The 19774-nt window shown below is 39.6% G+C and overlaps 1 protein-coding gene across 4 annotated transcripts in view; it reads right to left on the reverse strand.

Annotated features, from left to right (window-relative positions):
* Positions 1-7900: 7900 nt before the first annotated feature.
* Positions 7901-19774, reverse strand: part of LOC131446048 (electrogenic sodium bicarbonate cotransporter 1-like) — a 34484-nt gene continuing 22610 nt past the window's right edge. Inside the window, exons 14-26 of one of the 4 annotated variants that reach the window (XM_058616976.1) lie at positions 18920-19182; positions 17843-17889; positions 17525-17710; positions 16220-16333; positions 15076-15237; positions 14618-14796; positions 13492-13564; positions 12623-12691; positions 11201-11374; positions 10946-11110; positions 10346-10439; positions 10088-10165; positions 7901-9993 (exon numbers count right to left, since the gene is read on the reverse strand). In XM_058616976.1, coding sequence (XP_058472959.1) covers positions 10122-10165; positions 10346-10439; positions 10946-11110; positions 11201-11374; positions 12623-12691; positions 13492-13564; positions 14618-14796; positions 15076-15237; positions 16220-16333; positions 17525-17710; positions 17843-17889; positions 18920-19182 — 1570 coding nt within the window. In that variant the 3' untranslated portion in view covers positions 7901-9993; positions 10088-10121. The remainder of the gene's footprint in view (positions 9994-10087; positions 10166-10345; positions 10440-10945; positions 11111-11200; positions 11375-12622; positions 12692-13491; positions 13565-14617; positions 14797-15075; positions 15238-16219; positions 16334-17524; positions 17711-17842; positions 17890-18919; positions 19183-19774) is intronic. The other 3 variants (XM_058616977.1, XM_058616975.1, XM_058616978.1) reach the window with 3 other exon arrangements.

Below are 19774 nucleotides of genomic sequence, written 5' to 3' on the forward strand. Positions count from 1 at the left end.
CTGTAAGAACTGTCACCTTTGCAGAGACGTGAGAGGGTGGAAACGTAGTGTCAGCTGTTTATGTTATTTTATTTATTCATTTGTTCCATTAAAGAAAAAAAGGATCCTGTTTCCAGTGCATGTACTGATCCTTGTAATAGCAACACTGCAGGTGCATTTAATTAGAGCGTCTGCTTAGCAATGCAAAGCAGATGGAGTTTTACAGGTTGGTTTCACAAAAGTATTAACACATTTCAGTAATTAAATTCCAAAGGTTCATTTAATCAAAAATACTCATTTGTCTCCTCCTTTAAGCACTTGGGTTGAGCCTAGATCAACTAGATGCCCAAACTCTCGGGGAGGCTGAGTCCTTAGAGGGAAGGGGCTTTGAACTTGAACTGGAACAATGTGTGGCCTAAAATATTTATCCATCCATCCATCTTCTACCACTTTATCCACCAAGTGTCTGGAAAAGATGAATTGGAAATTTCCAATTCCTAAACAATCTACTTTGTTCATGATGATTTTGCCTTATAACAACAGGTTATCTCTTCCATTTTGGTTCAATTTCCTAAAACATGTAACTTGTAACATGCTATCAAGTTAAGTTAGGTCAAACCCTGTAATGTTTGTTCAATATCATTGTATTGGGTTTACTGAATCTTTGCCAATTTTACTCATTTTCAGATGTTAGTTTAGTCACGTAGATGATCGTGACTTTTTATTTTAAGAACATGAGAGTTCTATCTCTCATGTTCTTAAAATAAAGTCCGAACCAGAGTCCGTGCTAACTTACAGAATCAGAGAAGGCTGAGTTTGATAAATGTTCTGTGTGTGCGTGTGGGAAACAAGACAAGAACACAAAACAAGAAAATGCTGGAGAGTTATTTATGTTTACAGTTGGTCTGAAAAAGAGTGGATATTTTAAGTTGATTTATGCGTTTGTTACGCTATGCTGAAATACAGTAACTTTATTTTTCGAAATAAGTTGGATTCAAATATTTAAGTGATGTGCAACTAAACGTTGGGTTGTTTATCAAAAGAATGAAAACAGAGATTACAGCGCAAACGTCGCGCAAAACCAAATATTTAATAAGATTTAAGAACATTACAATATGAGACAAGTACAGTGCCACAACGGGGAACTCAACAGTGTGTCCAGGAATGACTGATTCGGTCAAAAGTGTCTGCAGTGAACGAATCACTTTCACCCCGCCCACTGCCGCTGTGTCTCGAGTCACAGCAGAGCTCTGCTGAACTGTGGTTCAGTTCAGTTCGTTCACCCAAACAATTCGAATTGCTTGAAAGAACGAATCGCTCGAAAGAAAGAACCGCTCGAAACAACAAATCTTTTGAAACAACGAATTGCTCAAAAGAACAAATCGCTCAAAAGAACTAATCACTCAAAACAACGAATCGCTCGAAACAACGAATCGCCTCGAAATAACTAATCACTCAAATGAGCGAATCGCTCGAAATAATTAATCACTCAAAAGAACGAATCACTTGAAAGAACGAATCGCTCGAAAGAATTAATCGCTCAAAACAACAAATCGCTCGAAAGAACTATTCGCTCAAAAACATTGATTGCTCGGAAGAACGAATCACTCGAAAGAATTTATCACTTGAAGTAATTAATTGCTCGAAATAATTAATCGCTTGAAGTAATTAATCACTTGAAAGAATTAATCGTTTGAAAGAAGAAATTGCTCGAAATAATTAATCGCTCAAAATAATTAATCACTTCTGACAAGTTTAAATAAAGACAATAGAAAATCATTTATAACCAACTAAATATATTGTATTTCGTTAAAGAGAGAAAACAAATTGCAGTCACACAGTGCAAAGTGATGTGAAACCATTCAAATATGTGATATAAAAATGAACCTAACTCTCAGACGTAGAATTATTCATGAACAGGTTAAATACTCCCTCTCCTCCTCTCTTTGCTTAAGGCGACTGGCTGCTCACAGTTTTTAATAGTGCTCTCTTTTTTTCCCCACAGCTCTCTGCACACAATTCCCCCAGCTCCATTTCTGCTTTGTTTCCTGTCTTATCTCTTTAAAAATGCCATTGCTTCATGTTGTTCCAGAGTCATCACCGTATGTCGAGCGGCGGCGTCACCACTGGAGCGCTCACTTTTTATCGACTTTATCTTTCAGACTGACTTGACTGAAATATGACGAGCACATGTGCGTAAAATAGAACATTTGCATGCATAACATTTGCCAGAATTATCAAAGGATTCAAAAAGATCAGTCACTCTTAACGTTACAAATGAATTCTGGCTTTAATGATGTGATGCAGTCACACTTTGAGAGTGGTTTTATCTGGAAAGGAACATGACGTGGACTGTTTTATGCCCATTGCATTGATGGGATTATCACTTAACATTAAGTACATGTGTTATACATGCATTGTTGCGAGTACTATACATAAACTGACACCAGGTTTGGCCATTAATGGATACATGGAATGGAAAAACCGCCAAACATCAGACAAAAACAAAATGCTTTGGCTTTGGAGGACAGACTTGTGAAGATGGATTTTAATTAGGACATTTCACTTGGTCATCCCTTAGGCTAATGGGTTTTTATTTGAACAACTTATATTATCATGAAAAAGTGTTTGGTCTCGGAGAGAGGGCAGGATATTTCATTTAAAAGTCATCTGTAACTTTTTGTAATGAGATGAAACGTATTTGAAATGCTGACTGAACCACTGCAACTGTGTTTTTCTTTTGTGTCTCATAAACCCACGAGGGTTTGAGAAATGTTTGTGCTTGAAATGAAAAATAAATCATGTATGATTGCACATTCAAGTTAAAGAGAAAGCAATGCAGTTCACAGGTCAGGCATTCTTATAAAACTTATCATTTGAAACACTTTTTTTTAATTAAATTCTGTTTTGAATGAAGAATAATGAATTGACAAAACAAGGGGTGGATTGTTCCTCTAATACAGGTGTGTAAAACTCAAAAAAAGAGGGGGCCAAAATTAAAAACTGTGTCCAAGTCGAGGGCCAGAGGGGGTCGAATAACAAAAACATCCAAACAGATAATTTTCCATTGTCCGTTTCCATTGGTAGAACAGCACAAACAGCTGTACTGCTGTACTCCGTATAAGAAGCTAAAAGAGAGGAAGCCAAATACAAATGAGGGGCTGAGCCCCCCCTCTGGTTCCGGCTCTGTGTTATTAAGTCCACATTTAATTTGTTTATTTATTTCACAGGCGAGGTAACCTGCAAACCATTTTTAAGAAGCAAATAAAATATTGTTTGGATCATTCAAAAATATCGTGTTTTATTGTGTGAAAATACACTTGTTCTTTGCGGCGTGTTTTTTTGTTTGCGAATCCAACAATGGGTGGGCCTTAGGAAGCTGCTTGCTGATTGGCTACTGAGTTTTGAGTCGCCCTGCGTCTGGAACAAAAGTATCAAAGGTTTATAAACTGACAAACGTGAGATTTTATTATTTTGTCGGATGTCGACGGGGAAAACCTGGGGAACGAGTTCCAGACTGACGGCGACTGCAAACCCATGACTACTTCCGGTCCATTGAGCTGTCGCTCTAAAACTCAGTAGCCAATCAGTAGGCAGCTTCCTAAGGCCCGCCCATGGTCAGAATCACAAACAACAAACCACGCCGCAAACAAAAATCAAGGAGCACAAAGAACAAGTGTACTTAAACAATAAAATACAATATTTGTGAATGATTAAATCAATATTTAATTTGCTTCTTAAAAAGTGTGGTTTGAAAATATTGACACCAATCTAATTCCATAGATAAGTGTGGTACTAATCAGTGAGTGTGGAAAAGAAAAGGCTGGAAAGACGCATATTATCTTGCGGGCCAAATACAATTGTATGGCAGGCAGGATGTGGCCCCCAGGCCTTGAGTTTGACACTTGTGTTTTAATAGCTTTAAAACTGACTCATTTACTTCCTGGCTCTTCAACACACACACACACACACACACACACTGTACATCACTCGTGGTCTCAAGTTTACAACAAAGTCCTGTGATTATCTGTTCATACTTGAATGAATTCAGGGGAGCCATTAATGCGCATTCCCTCTGCGGGATTTCCTCTCCCCAAATAAAAACGATTTTAACTGTGCCTGCCCAGACAATCATTGTTTTGTTATTAAAAAATGTAATCCATATTTATAATTACATTTGGGAGATGTCACATCCACGGTGCTGCCTCTTCTAATTCGTGTGTCGTGATCCTCAGAACAAACCGTGTAGCTGAGGTTCAGCTCGGTGACTTTGTCTCCGTCACACGTCGTGACTGTGAAGACAACATAAATGCCGTGTAATTACACCATCACGACGACACGTTAAACGAAGCAATGTATGTATGTATGTACTGTATGTACTGTATGTACTGTATGCATGTGTGACGTAAATAAAGGAAGAAAAAAACTAAACAACAGAAGACAGAGTCAGATAAAGTGGGACTTTTTCATAATTTAATTATGAGGTGAACAGAAGTCTTTGACGCCTGTTTATTGTTGTTCTATTTAAAGCAAGTCACGCTAACGCAGCATTCCATAGTGATGGTTATTAGTGACAGTGTTTTGCCTTGTTTGCTGAGCTTCCTTAGCTGAGCTGGGGGAAACAGCGTGAGGTCATTGGTTTACTCATTTGAACTCTCATTTGGTGATTTATTATCAGTGAAACGTGACATTTGTGAAACACAACATCAGAGCAAACATAATCCCATTTTCCACTTTCTTTCTGCTCGGTTCACAAAACTTTATTTGATCCCAGTGGGGAAAAAAAAAGAAGCAGCAGCAATTATAAAATGAAAGTATAAGCACACTGGAGGCATGTGCAAGGTTTGAAAGCATATAAAAACAAATAAATAAACGTAGGTCAATGTGTGTGTGTGTGTGTGTGTGTGTGTGTGCAAACTTCATAATTCAATTGAAAGTATTTCAAACTATTTTTTACAAATAAAGATGACTGCTTATGTAACAATGATGTTGTCACATTTCCAGTTTTGACACAATGAAAGTACAAACTCTACATAACTATTATCTTTTATGATTATTATTATTATTATGGTCTTTTTTTTTGGAAATTTTCTTCATGCAAGAGCTGATTAACAACAACAACAACAACAAAACAATGCAACACATGATTCATTGTCAGTTAAAGTCATGGTCAAATTAAGGAAGAAATCCTCAGATAAAGTCTGTGCTGGAACAGAAAGCTGTGTATAATAACCCTCTGTCTTCACCGTCAGTGGTGCAGCTCCCTCTTGTGCACCAGCTGCAAAACATGGCGTTATTGCGTCAGCGTGCAAACACCCACAGTATAGAGTCTATAGACACTTCACATGTACAGTATACGGACAAACTGGAGCAGTACTGACACCGATCTCATCATGAGCTGCTTGTGATTCGACCGCAGCAGGAAACTCACACAGAGAGAAGAAGCGTGTTCCACTCAAAGTAATGATCTTCCCGCTGTGAGGCAGTACAGTCTTCGTGTCTTGTCGTTAATTAAGTTACGACACTGTGTTCAATTTAATTGCTGCTGCCACACAGGTGGTGTTTTTTTATTACTATTTGCATCAGTGGAAAGATGAAAGAAAAGTTCACCTGAATGCTTTTATCTGGCCTGTGTTTGTGTCAAAAACATTATACAGGTGTGATTTCAAGTGAAATCATTTTCTTTTGTGGAGAATTCATGCATGCATGTGCCTATGAGGACCTCATTATAGTCTTTTCCTATAAGAACATGATCTAGGTGTGCTTCATGGGCGTGCGGACTCATGTCCTAATGTTATGTGAGACAGTAAAAAGTTATTTTCATTACAAACAGGCAAATCATGGGGACTAAAAAGGAGCCTAAATACCTAAAAAAGCCTAAAAAATTAATTAAAAATACACACACACACACATATGTATATACTATTTTTTTCTGTTGACATCTGACCTGCTTTTATATTATTTTCTACTTTCTAAATTTGGATTTTTGTTGCTGAACATGATCAGTCATGTGACTTGGACTGTCTTCACTGATCCCAGCACAGACCATGACTGCTGTTAAATACATTTTTATTTAAGTTAAGCAATTTCATGTGCCCTTTGTTATTATTAAACTATTATACTTTAACTGAGACTATTTTTTTTTAGCATTTCAGCTTGCTGCTGAGTGTTTAGCCAGTGTTTCGACAGTGCAGAGGATCAAAAATACCTAAATCGACTTTCAGTATAACGTAATATAACACAGACAAAGAACACGCTCTAAAGTCAAATAAACATTTCTCTTCTCCGACACAAAGCTCGAGTTTCAAACACACTTGTGCTATTGTAGTGGATTGCATCAAATTGCACAGGTGTTTGTACTTCTCAGTCTTTCTGATGATGACACTTGGATGTCGTGTTTAAGCAGAAACTGTCTCACTTCTACTTTGATTCAGACAGTTTGAAGAGCAGGATAATCCAGGTCATGCATTAAGCTTTTGTTCATGAAATGAACATTTGCGTTTAAGCCCGCCTTACAAATACGCTCACTGTCCACTTAATAAAAAGGTTTCACCCGTTCATCTGCTCGTTTGCTTACACGTGGACACGATAAAGGGAACAACTCAAATAACCACTCGCTGCACCCAGTGTATGCAGAAGACAACGCCTGGAAGTACAAAAGGTAGAGCCTTGAAGCAGGTGAGCCACAGCAGCAGAAAAACACGCTCACACTGCTGACTTTACTAAGTATTATGTAAAACTTAAAGCTGCAGGGAGTAACTTTTACATAATGTTATGTAACATTATTTGTATACTGCATCCTATATCTATCCCCAGGCCCCGTCAATACTATCAGACCTGACTGAGGGAGCATTTGCAGCAGCAGAATTCACTAGTGAAACATTTCTTGGTCACTTCTTTGTCTTTTCAGTCATACCCCGGCCCGTTTGGTTGCCTCCGTCTGTCTCGATATAAAACGTGGGTAATAAAGTGGTGCGTGTGCAGCGCAGGAACGGTGGTAGGCGACACCAGACCTAAACACCACCACACAGAGAAACACAGTGAGAGTCATGTGGCGCCGACAGCTTAAAATCAGAACCGTGGGAACTCATCGGACACTGGTTTGAAAGGAACAGACATTTGTTTGTATTTAAAAAGTGACACACTATACTTTGACATGCCAACACTCTTGTCATGGGTTCAACTCAGCAACCAGTGTCTACCATAGCGTATATAGGAGTATAGTGTGTGGCCAACACTGCAACGCCTTTAAGTGTACTTACAGATAACCGCTCTAGCAGCTCCTCTGCAGTGACGCCATTTGGAAGGCAAACATGGAGCGGCTTTCTTTGACAGGTAATTATCCCCTGATACAGTACGATAAAAACCTCAAGACTCCGGGTTTTTTCAGCTTTTTTTCCTTCTTGAGCTTCTGTGGTTACATTACTAGGACTCTGCACCTTGAATACCCAACGTCATTAACCCGAGTGGATGTCAAGAGGACAAAAAAAAAAAAACATGGCGAAGTTAATTATTACACAGAATTCCATCATGGCAAAGACAAGAGCCCCAAGACTCATGAGGCAATTAGTATCATTACAGCTGACATGAGTCCTGTGATCACAGAAACTCTGCTGTGAGACCGAGCACTTGCAGCAGGAAGTGACAACGGCAGCTGACTTTAGTTTGAAGTCGGCCCCAGAACATCCCCGTAAAGACACACACGTGTTTCAATGTAAACCCGCCTCTCGCCCCATGTCGGCTGAGATTGTGGAGGATGAAGCGTCCCCGGAAACGGAGATTTAGATTCTTCAGGCAATCGTCCACCAAGTTAGGTGTAAACTTGGAAAATCAGACTTTCTACGATATCGTTTTGAGTTCCCGCAAGTAGGTACACGTCATTTAAAAAGCCGTACAGTTCAAAATAAACCACAGTGCGACATTGTTAAGAATCATCAGGACCGTTTTATTGCTCAAAACACACTACTCCATTAAAAAAAAAGAAAGAAAGAAAATCCCACTGACATCTGCTTCCTTCTGAGAAACCTCTCAATTATATTAATGAGCACATGAAATGCTTGTATAAAAGAACATCACAAAAATATCACATAGTTTGTGTAGGCAGAAGCAGAAAGTATAGAAATCATGGTGCAGAGTGGAAGACTGTTTAGTTTTTTTGGTTTTTGGTTCAAAACAGAAATTTGTACTTCAGTGTTTAGGATTTTTAAACCCCTTACTTGCGCTATACAAAAGATAAATACAGCACTGATTTGTGCGTGTGCTTTTCATCAAAGAAATACATAAACAAACGTACTAATAGATTGAGATGTTCTACATTCAAATGTGCAATAATATTATACATTTACTGAGCTGGTTAACACAGTGTAAGAGCAGGATGGAAGACATATACACAAGATTGCAGCATTAAAAAGATTTCAACCTGCCACTGGTGGAAATAGATTTTGTAGCAAAGCACTTTTTACTCCGTGTGTGTAAAATAAAGTAGAAGTTTGTCTTCACCGGGAAAAGGAAGTCACAGTGATTGTTGATTTTCATTAAAAAATAATAATAGTTATAATAATTAAAGATTGATTTATCGCATTAACAGTTTTGATCACATTTTAAAAGGAAAATTCAACTTAAATAGTCTCAGGACTGAGTTCACGTGTGTGAGCACTAAACTCTATTCACTTTTTCAGATGATTTATATATAGATATATATAAAAAATAATAAATGTACAAGTTTTCACCACCACCAAATGAGGTCATGAAAAATGATCTCTTACGTTTTACGTCCCCCACATCGGAAGAGATGATTTAAAAATTTGCTTTGCTATTAGGATAGATAAAAACAAAAAAAAAAAACGGAATTTGTTACCATTTAAAAACAAAAAAAACCACAAAAATCTTAAAACATTATTAACAGCAACAAAAAATAAAAATCTTAAGTGTCAGAGAAGGAAAAAAAGGAACTCAACGTTGAGATTTAAAAGATCCTGTGTAGTGCCAGTTGAGGACGACAAAAACAAAAATTACTGTTTGATCATAAATAATTGCACCACAGATCTTCTTAATATATAATAATATAATATCATGTCTGGCACCTATGGAAAATAAGAGGTAGAGCTACATACAGCTACAATATCATCTCCGTATGATAGGGAAATGACCGCTGAGTGGATTCAGACCACAGGAAGAATTTGCACAAACGGGGGGTGAATTTAATGGAGAAGCTCATACTTGAAATTCAAAACAGCTGAATGTTTAAATACAATAAATATAATACATTTTTTTCTTATTAAAAAAAAAAGGGAGTTCCAGTCTGAATGGTGCTTGAACAAATACTGTCCTCTTACAGCATCGTCTGGATGTGTTGTCGCATACGATTAAAAAAGCACCCTCATAAATAATTATATGCCCATGAATACAAAATTAATGTTTTCTCTCGACTTTGCATAGATGACATTTTGTAGCCCTTTTGTTGACAAAAAAAACAACAGTACTCGCCTCTATATGAAATACCTTGACTTCATTTTTAAAAATGACAGTAGTCCTACAAACAAAAACAAAACCCCATCAGAAATGACTTTTAAAACAACAGCACTACCCAGAAACGCTGGTGATGTTTGGAATAAAACAAACCTACTATATCCTCTCTGTAGCTGAATTATTATCGTACACATTCATTGTTAGGACGTCGATGTTCCATAAAAAAACGGCACGCAGAAGACTTTGATGAGCCCTTTTGTTTCCTGCGGGGAATCCCGCAGATGAAGACGAGATAAACAACTCTTCTGTCGGCCCTCATTAAAATTCTGTACCAACAAAGGGTTTTTGATTTTAAGACAAACGCTCCCAACTCCGTTGAGATTTTTGGTACAAAACAAAAAACACAAAAAAGAAGGAGTCACTTCTTTGGGGTGATTGGTTCACAGATCAGTTTCAGAGCCCCGCCTCCAGAAGAAACCTCTATCCTCAGAGTCCCGGCCTATTTGAATCTGAGGCAAACTTTGTGTGAATGAACCTCTCTCAAGACTGAAAAGACCAAAGGAAACAGGAGGAATATGAATGTCAGGCCTTTCCAGATGTCTGATTTGCATGTGCAGTGAATCTGCCAGCTGGTACTCACTTACTCGGCCACGGTGGGAGACTCAAAGTAATGCTCAGCACGGTGAATGCGGGTTAAGGATATTGTGCGGTTCATCTCCTGGAGGGAGAGGGGAAAAAAAAAAAAAGAAAACATGCATCATAATCGTGGAAAAGCAGGGACAGAAAAGTGAAATGTATGAAACCTGGAAGGAAAACGACGAGTATGGAGCGTTGAGAAGCAGTGAAGAGAGTGTGGAGCACTGCTACAGGAAAAGCTGAATGCTAACTAGTTACTCACTATCCAGAGATTTATCCCCCAACATGGGCTCCTTCTCCATCATATCCATGGAGATTTTTATACTGGGGACATTTTCATGGTATGGATAGTCAGACTGTGGGAGGAGGGAGGGATGACAATGATTTACACTCACAATCACAATCACAACCACAAATGATGTTAAAAGGTGAGAATCTACACAAGACACACAACACTGGACACATGAGAAGATGGTTTGCAGTTTTATCAACACGTATGGACTGGAAGAGCATGAACATTATATGTGTGTGTGTGGGGGGGGGGGGGTTATATGGTGTTGGTCTCACAGGTCGGAATTAGTTTTTTTTTCCCCCTCCCTCTAATAAAATATGGCTTTTATAATAAATAAATTGCAAAACCCTGTAACACCCAAGCCTCAAAATGTCCATTTGGACCTAATTGCGTGTAATTAATTAATTAATTAAATAAATAAATAAATAAATAAATAAATAAATAAATAAATAAATAAATGATTCCTCCCTACACAAAAACTACTGCCAATTACCAGTGAGTCCAACACCGTATAAAAATAGTAATTTTCTGATATCTGAAATATTCATGCTGAATGTATGGTTCACTCACGAAATCTGCCTCGCTGTCGATGCTTCCCTTCTTCTTGTTTTTCTTCTTCTTCTCGTCCTCTTTCTTCTTCTTGTCTTTCTCTGGAATGACGTCGTCCAGGTAGCCGAGGTCGTGCTGGGAGAACACGTAGTCCATGGCCTTGCGCACTGCGACCAACGCCAAGATCTTACAAAACACAGAAACTGTTGGATTAGCTTTCGCGGCCCCGGACGTCCAAGACGGGAGTGAACCCATCGCGTTTGAGCCATTTCTCACCATGACGGGGAAGACGATGGCAGCCACGGTGGACTTGAGGATCCAGAGAAGAGCCAAGCACAGGCCCTGGATGAAGGTAAAGAGGTGGATGCGTCTCTGGGGGACGTGTCGCAGGTAGATCAGGTCCGGCTGGTGCTTGGCTGGCATCAGGACTAGCAGCAGGCGATCCATGAACTGATGCAGACAAAAAAAGATTAGAAGAGTTCGCCCTCAATGGTGTCACAGTCCGTAGTACTATAGTAGGTGCAGATATGATCCCAGGCTAGTCCTAATGCCAGTAGTTTGTGTGTAAACATGGCAACCTGGATTATAATAACATTAACTACTACAACATTTAACAGTGATTTTAATGATGAACACAACGTTGTAGAACTGCTGAAAAAAAACTTTAATTGTATTGTATTTTAGCATAAGTTTGTTTTGTTCCTTTTTCATTTATTGCACGTGTCAAACTGGTGGCCCGGGGTCCACATGTGGCCCTCTAATCGATTACATGCGGCCCGCTCACCACTGTGCAAGGTGATGGAATAGAGACAGAATATAAGACTAAATGTATTTGCCGGCAATATTTTTATAATAGTAATAAGACATTCGGTTGTAATCATTGTTTTATTAAATGTATTACACTCAACATGAAATCACATATATTTAAGCTGTTTTAATCACAATTATCTGCTAAATTTTCCATTTAATTCTCCATTTTTGTGCATCATAAATATGTTTTTATTGCCAATTATTTTATATCAAAACAAGCACTTTTACTTTGCAATTCTGTTTAATATCATAATGAATATCTTACTGGCTATAAATAGTTGTTTTTCACAGTTTTTTTCCTCTATGTCCGCCCCCGCTTGACCAGACTAGATGCTCATTGGCCCCCAGGTCATTTGAGTTTGACACCCCTGATTTATTGATTTATTACTCTGGGGTGGAGCAGGTGGGATGGAGCCGTTTAGGGACCATGCAATGATGGTGTGAAATGTCTGCATGTTTTTAGAGTGAACGTGTAATGACATGTTCTATTTTTCCATGTTAATAGCTATATTCTTTCCAGTGTTCCACAGAGGTTCATCTCATGTAAGGTAAAAGTTGTATGTTCTAACCTAATAATGGCTCATTGTCAGTTTCGAGCAGAGGTGCTGCTCAGCCAACATGATTGTCAGCAGTGACCTTTTAAAAAGACCTTATTATTTCTACATTTTGAATAAAGAAAAAAAAAAAAAAAAAAAAAAAAAAAGGTGATTCATGCTGGTGTGGAGGATTACAGGGTAGTTTGGTGGCAACGTTGGCAGAGCCAGGCGAAATCGCTTACATTTGCTGTCAAGTAGCCAGTCATGCAGTTACTTTTGAATGACTTTGTTTCCTTGGTAAAACACAAAGAGTAAAATGACTGTCACTTTAAAATGAAAAGGTCAAACTCACCTGGACGCCATTGAGTGAAGCCACGCCCATGTAGAGGAACACACCGTAGAGAACAGGCATGGGAATAAACTGAAGGAAGGAGAGCACAATTTAAAAACAATACGTTTACATTTCATGTGTATAAACTTAAAATACTGTTTATGTTTTACTCATTCATGCGTCATTTCTTTCTGTACCACCCCACATTTGATCATAAGACAAAAAAAGCATATAGAAGAACATTAAAAAAAAAAACATACAGGGCATCGTAAGGTACTAATATTCTCATTTCATATTACCATATACTGTACACGCAACAGGTTTATATCGTAATATCTTAATAAAGAGGAAATGTGCGCTTACAGGAAAAGTTAAGAGATGCGTGAGACGCGATGTTTATCTTTGTGTCACTGGTTTAAAAATAGTTCACAAGCAGCTTTTCTGAGAATGTCGTGGATGACTTTTCACCTCACTGCTTTAGTAACTACCTGCTTAGTATTGGCAGGTGTCCAACATTAGATGCTGTGGAATAATGGCACTGACGATCAGAAAATACAGTCGTACACCATTGTAATTTTTGCATCTTTTCAACAAAGAAAAAAAACAGTATATAGAATGTCCACAAGAGGGAGCACCAGCACCGCCAATCTCAACTCAGTTTAATGAGGGCCTGGAAAATGGAGAAAGTCTCCCTCTCTCAGCGGATCACAGCTTAAGCACTGATGAATCTGCTTATTTCATATCACATTACTTCCACTATTGCAGTCTCCTAATCGGATAAATGAAAAGCAAGATTGAAATTTCTTTTGAAATTAAAAAAAAACAAAAAAAAACTAGATGGGTTCGAGGACAGTAATCCATAATTCCACAGAAGAATTAAGAAGCTCTACCTTGAGGATGGGAGCCATGAAGACGGAGAGTCCTGTGAGGATGAACACCATGATCCCGGTGACTCTTTGCTCCCTGGATCAGAGGTGAAGAAGAAGAAGAAGAAGAAGAAGAAAAGCACAATCAATAACAACTTAATGACACCAACATGTTTCCATAATCACAGCTCAAGCAGACAAAAGACAAACACTAGGTACAGTGTTACAACTAATGTTTTGGTATTGTTTTTCAATGTATGTTGTCTCCATCCATCAACAAGCACCATCAACAGACTTGACTGAGGGTGCGTTTGTGTGTATGCAGCAGCACAGCAGGGGTGGGTGGGGACAAGAAGTCTTTATCCTATCAAGCTACTGAACAGTTAAGCAGTGGAATTCACGGTCAAATCCTTTTTTGTGGACATTTCTTTGTGTTTTCAGTCAAACTCCAACCCATTTACAGCCGTCTCACTTTACTAGTGCAATACCGCCGTTGCCTCCAACGGTCTTGACATATAATTAGCCACTTCCTGTTTGCAGCTTGTGAATGTTAACCCCGGCGATTATGTTATGTGGAGCAGATAAGCTTTGACTCTTACGGACAGTTGTTCATATTTAAAAAGTTACACACTACAGCTTTAATGACATCATCAGCTGCACACGTGCATGTGGCCGTGATAAGTAATCTTTAACGACAAGTCATCGTGACCGTGCCGCATTTTCCTGACCTCGAGCTCAGTTTACTTTTCTCTGCCTTTTTTCAGTTTGACATTCTCGCACTATAAAGAAAAACTATATTTAAATAAGGCTCGGCATTGCCTCTCCCCTTTGTGTTCTTTCTGTATGTTTAACTTCTCTTTGATAAAAAGCAGGATTTCCCTCATTCTCATGCAGGTGCACATCTATAGAACTACATTTTTCACTTGTGGTGTGGCTTTTTCCACACTGTAATGTACTCACTTAGCTACTTGCTAAGAGATCGATTTATACCTAGGATTCAAAAGGAATGAATGCCATTAAGTGGCTGGCAGAGTCAAAAGTCAATAATACTCTGGGGGAAAAGAGAGAAAAACAGCAGCAAATGTCTCTTCTGGTCCATTATTTAAGAAACGATTTGATTCTAAATGACGTCGATGCCTCGTTAACTCACCTGACGCCGAGGAACTTGGGCTGTTCCCCGGGGGCTGACGTCTTGGTCTCCATTTTCAGAGAGTCAATGTGGGCGATGGAGATGACAGTGGCCGCCACGTACCAAGGCAGACCCATGAAAGAGCAGATGATCATCAGGATGGCCACCCAGAACAGGTCCAGGTGATAGCCGGCTCCTTTCTGAAAGGATGGAAGACACGTGGCAGAGAAGAAGAAGAAGAAGAAGAGTGAGCTTCATCAGAAATACACCAGAGCAGGAGAGACCCTCGTGGAGCCATAACATCTGACCTTTCCTCATTTCCTTTGTATTTCAGCAGATTTGAACGCTTTAATGACTTAATGATGATGGTGTTTACATCGTGCAATTACACGACTGTCGCACAATCTACACAAACATGCCGCAAGTTTGACTTCTCCGTCGAGATTTCTTCGCCAAGTTTCCTCAGCTTAAAAACTAACCTTGAGTTTGTGCTCCTTCCTGTTGACAATCACAGCGGTGATCTGCTGGTCCATGAATATCAGAATGGTGACCAGCAGGGCGGGGAGTGCAGCTGCCAGGTAAACCCACCAAGGGTTTCCCCCGAAAGGAGGAACAAACCAGCCTCTGTCTGGACTAGTGGGCTACACACAAATAAGAAAACAATACATAAATAAAACAAATAAATAATAGTGTTCATATTATTTTTGCATGTGCACAGTCCAGATCTCTTAAAAAAAAGGGATAACTGGATCTGGAGTCTGAAATCACCGGTGCATCGTTACATGGCAGAAATCTGTGAATACAGACTCTGTGGTACAAACAAAGCAGGCTCTGTGCTCGTTCTGCATTCTCACGTCAGCTATAATCAAGTTGATATTTGATACAGGTGCTCGCTCCTCTACCCTCCATCGCTCCCTTTCTCCGGAGAGGGTGGCGTTAGCTCAGAAATGTCCGAGCGGCTCCGTCTTAGCGTCAGGTAATATGTTTCACTTATTGGCCAAACTACAGAGGGAGCATTATACTGGGATTTCAAAGAATTAAAAGGAGCCCTTTCTCGCAGGAACACGCATCATTATTGGTGTAATTAGAGTAAGCTGCTCCGTGCCGACCACTGTCATTCAACTACAATCTCCTCATTGCACTGATTCATGCACAGGTGTCAGGCGAGTTACTCAGGAAGTCTGGCAGGTTTCTTTTACATAATGCCCCTTTAAAAAGTAATTCAGTTACATTATCCATTACATTTAAAGGTTAAAAGTTCAGTTGTGGCTCCTCCTCCTCAGCTGACTCCACAGCAGCTTTTAAAATTGCACTTTTGTAAAATAACATAATTATAAGAACATAACTCTCCTGTGTTGCAATGTTATCATTGCACTCATTTTTAAAAGCACAAACCTGTGTTTTATCCAAGCTTCCATGTTTGTTTTAAAGCTGCAGTGTGCAACTTTTACATGCGACCAAAAGGAGTTCACCCACTGCTGACTCAGCCCGTCAGATCCACATGACTCTCTTTCTGTGGGACTCTCCCTCTCCGTATAGCTTACTTTGCTTGGTAATTGTGTTACTCTTTACCCAGTAATTATTAAACATTAAACACAGATATGTACACGTCTTCCAATGTACCTTGAATTCACTTGGCACGATGAGCTTTGGAGTGTCCACGCCGACGAAGGCGTCCACGCCGCAGAAGAGGAAGATGGTCAGGATGATGGCAAAGTCACTGATGAGCTTCCTCACCTGGGAGGAGGAGGAGGAAGAGGAGGAAAAGTTTGTCTCAGAAGGGACGAACAGCTGTGCTGACTACATACAGACGACAGCGCTGCTAAACGGCATGTTTTTAGGTAAACACGATGATGATGAATGTGCACATTTATGATCGAATGTGCAGTCAGTGCAATTATGGCTGCCTGTAAACACAGGTGTTCCACAGTGGGAGATGTGTGCACTCCTTTAAACTGTTGTTAATCTATTCATATATCCATCTATGCTCTCATACACTTTTAATCTGTCTTAATTTGTCGGGTTCATCATCCGTCAAATGACATTCTCATTGGCTTCAGTTTTACGTCGCTCATTGTCAACATGATTATTATATTACTTGGTAATTCGATCATATCAGCAATGGCACATTTTATAAGGATCCTGAATCTGGATCACTATTAAAATAGGTCATTTCTTCCCTTGGCTAGAACCCAAAGACATGAACCTTCTTGGTTCATGTACAAATACACAAAACAAACTGATTTACGGACGTCATGTGACGCCTCCTGCCTTAAACACAGCTAATGGTGAGAAACATGACCCTTCCCACATCCACTCCCATCGTCACCCGAGCTCGGCGACTAAACTAACCACCGCTGGTGAGACTCGTTTCTGTAATGTTGCTTAAGCCAAGTGTGTTAGTGGCTGCGTGGTTGACGGTGCAGTCTGGGTTAGAGAGAAAAACAAAGAAAAACACAACTGATGAACCCCCCCAAGCAATCACTCATGAGATCTGCACTCTTCTCCACTGATCATCACTGCTTTTATCTGTGGTTTTAAGAGTCTCTACTTTTCTTTCTTTTTATTTGACTTTGGGCTGCTTTTGCTTAGTTTGTCAAATCACTTTGTGAACCTGTGTTATTAAAAAATGCTATATGAATAAAACGATAATTATTATTATTATTATTATTAATAATATGAAGAAGAAGGAATATTGTGTGTGTGTAGACGTCAGTGACAACACAAATCTTTAACAGCTCTTCAAAAATGATGTTTTCCCTCTCACAAAAATCACTAAATCTCAGCTTCACTAGCAACAATTCATAAAGGTTAATAAAACATCTTATACCTAAAAACGTGGAGAAAATGTATTTGTATTAAAAGTGTGTCTACAAAATGTAAACTGGCGATCACTTGGCCAGGGGCGGCACCGACGCCATCACTCACCGTGGTGGGGAAGAAGCGGCTCGTCTTGAACTTCTTGAGAGCCATGGAGCAGATGTAGGTCCCGAAGAACAAGATGAACGACATGAGGGTGATGTCGGGCACGTAGCCACAGGTGTCTCCGACCAGCTCGCCTCCGTACTTCAGACAGTGCTCCAGGCTCAGCGACCCCCAGGTGGCGTTCACTGGCTGCAGAGACGACGGCAAAGAAAAGTTGAACGGACCAGAAACTCCACGTGGAGAAAAGCTGCTCTGTCCGTGAATTAAGCAACAGTTTTTAGTTTTATTTAAGAAAAACACAAAAGCAATGACACTACATACCACATCAGTATCATTTGACCAGGGAGGGACATCTAGTGATGAGTTTCCTGGGGGAAAAAAAAAAAAACCAAAGAATAATAAAGATACACTATCTATTCACACTTTCATTACTCACAGTATCACCTGACCTCATTCTCCACAACAATTCTGCCAAGTCATTTACAACAAAGAAACTGATAGGGCTGTTGAGAAGGCAAACAGTGGGATCTACTGGCTGATACATTCTACTATCATTCGTTATCTGCACTGTAAACACAGGAGAAAAAAAACAAAAAAAATAAGGTGAAACTTGTTTGACATACAAAAGTAAATTCACGGCCAAAGAGGGCAAAACCAAATAAGACCGTTCAGCTTTCACCGTCTGGTATCACTGCTCTGGTGATACTGAGATTCTGCACCTACAATTACCACCACTTGCCTTTTAATACAAATAGTGATTCAGAATGGTTTAAAAACACGTTATTTTATATTGAAAAGTCCATAAAACCAAAGATAGCAAATATTCTGCTCCAATCATCCACTTTACAACAACCCAACTGGGCCATCCATCCATCCATCTATCTATCTGCCAGTCATGCAGGCAGTTAATGGATCACAAATTAGTACAAAGTGTTGTCGACCTTGGCGGACTTCGGACAAGCATTAAGGAGAGGACATCAAAGTAAGACACGGGATTGCACAAGCACAACAGAGTCTACCGTCTCTGGACTGAGCCGGAGAACAGTTGGACGTCGTGGAAAAGGTGGCCTGAACTCACTGATAAATGTTTTCATAAGATTTGAGCAATTGTTCCATTTACAGTGTCTGGTTTTTTTATGTCACGCCCCCAGAATGAAGGCCTTATCAAGATGGCTGTCAAGTGGAAAGACTTTCCTCTTAAAAAGGACTTTGGTTTAAGGTCCACTCACCTGCAGCAGTTCAGAAATAACAACAGTGACTGATTTCAACGCCTTTAAATCTTACACAAACTAAGTCTGGAAACATCTTGATTTACTTTTTTTCATATTCTGTCACAGTGATTAATTGTCAGTTTCTGCCTCTTTTAGGTCTTTTCTTTTTTACATTACATGTACGTACCAGGCTCGCATCGGCACTGGTAGAGCGTGATGTGGTTGTGGTCAAACTCCGTGTTGATGGGGTTGTGGTGAGCCAGCTTGATCATCTTTTTGAAGGCGTCGTAGATGAAGATGAAGCTGATGAGCGCAGAGAAGCCCTCCTCGGTGAAGCGCGTGAAGTACTGCACCAGGAAGCTGGCGTCCGTGACGACCAGCACCAGACAGAAGAAAGCCGACCACAGGCCAATCCACAGCCGGAACTCAAGGTAGTTGAAGTTGTTTTCTCTGAGGAGAAGAGGCTTTTTGTGAACAAACACATTCAAAAACACCTATATGTTGTAATAATGCCACACAAACGGATTGGCATGACCTTTGTGATGTTTTTTTAAATGGTTTATTCCTTAAATTTGAATCAAAACTGTGATTTATGAAGTTTCACTCAATGATACATTTCCCCCTGTGCTATCTATCTATCCATCTATCCATCTATCCATCTGCAGACAGACAGCAGCAGCTGACTCTGACTCAGCAGCCACCAACTGCAGGGCATGGAAACATTTGCAGCGTCATAGACACCACAACATTCTTCACTCACGGTGTAAAATGAAATGAGAGTGAATTATTGATCACGGAACAAAATCAGCACCGTGTTTGGTAATGCTAGAAGACTCTCTCTGGAACAGGAAGGAGGGAGGAGGAAGGCGGGAGAGAAGTCCGCATTTAACACCCTTTAGTAACCATTTGGTGTTGTAAATGTATACTGTACATGTTTAACCTGCACAAAAACAGACATTACATGTGGCATTTATGTGAATGTGACCCGTGATTGAGTGATTAGAGGAGGAAATACTTTTTTGCTTAATGCACTTTCCCTTTA

The sequence above is a fragment of the Solea solea genome, chromosome 19 (assembly GCF_958295425.1).
Source record: "Solea solea chromosome 19, fSolSol10.1, whole genome shotgun sequence".
Classification (NCBI taxonomy): Eukaryota; Metazoa; Chordata; class Actinopteri; order Pleuronectiformes; family Soleidae; genus Solea; species Solea solea.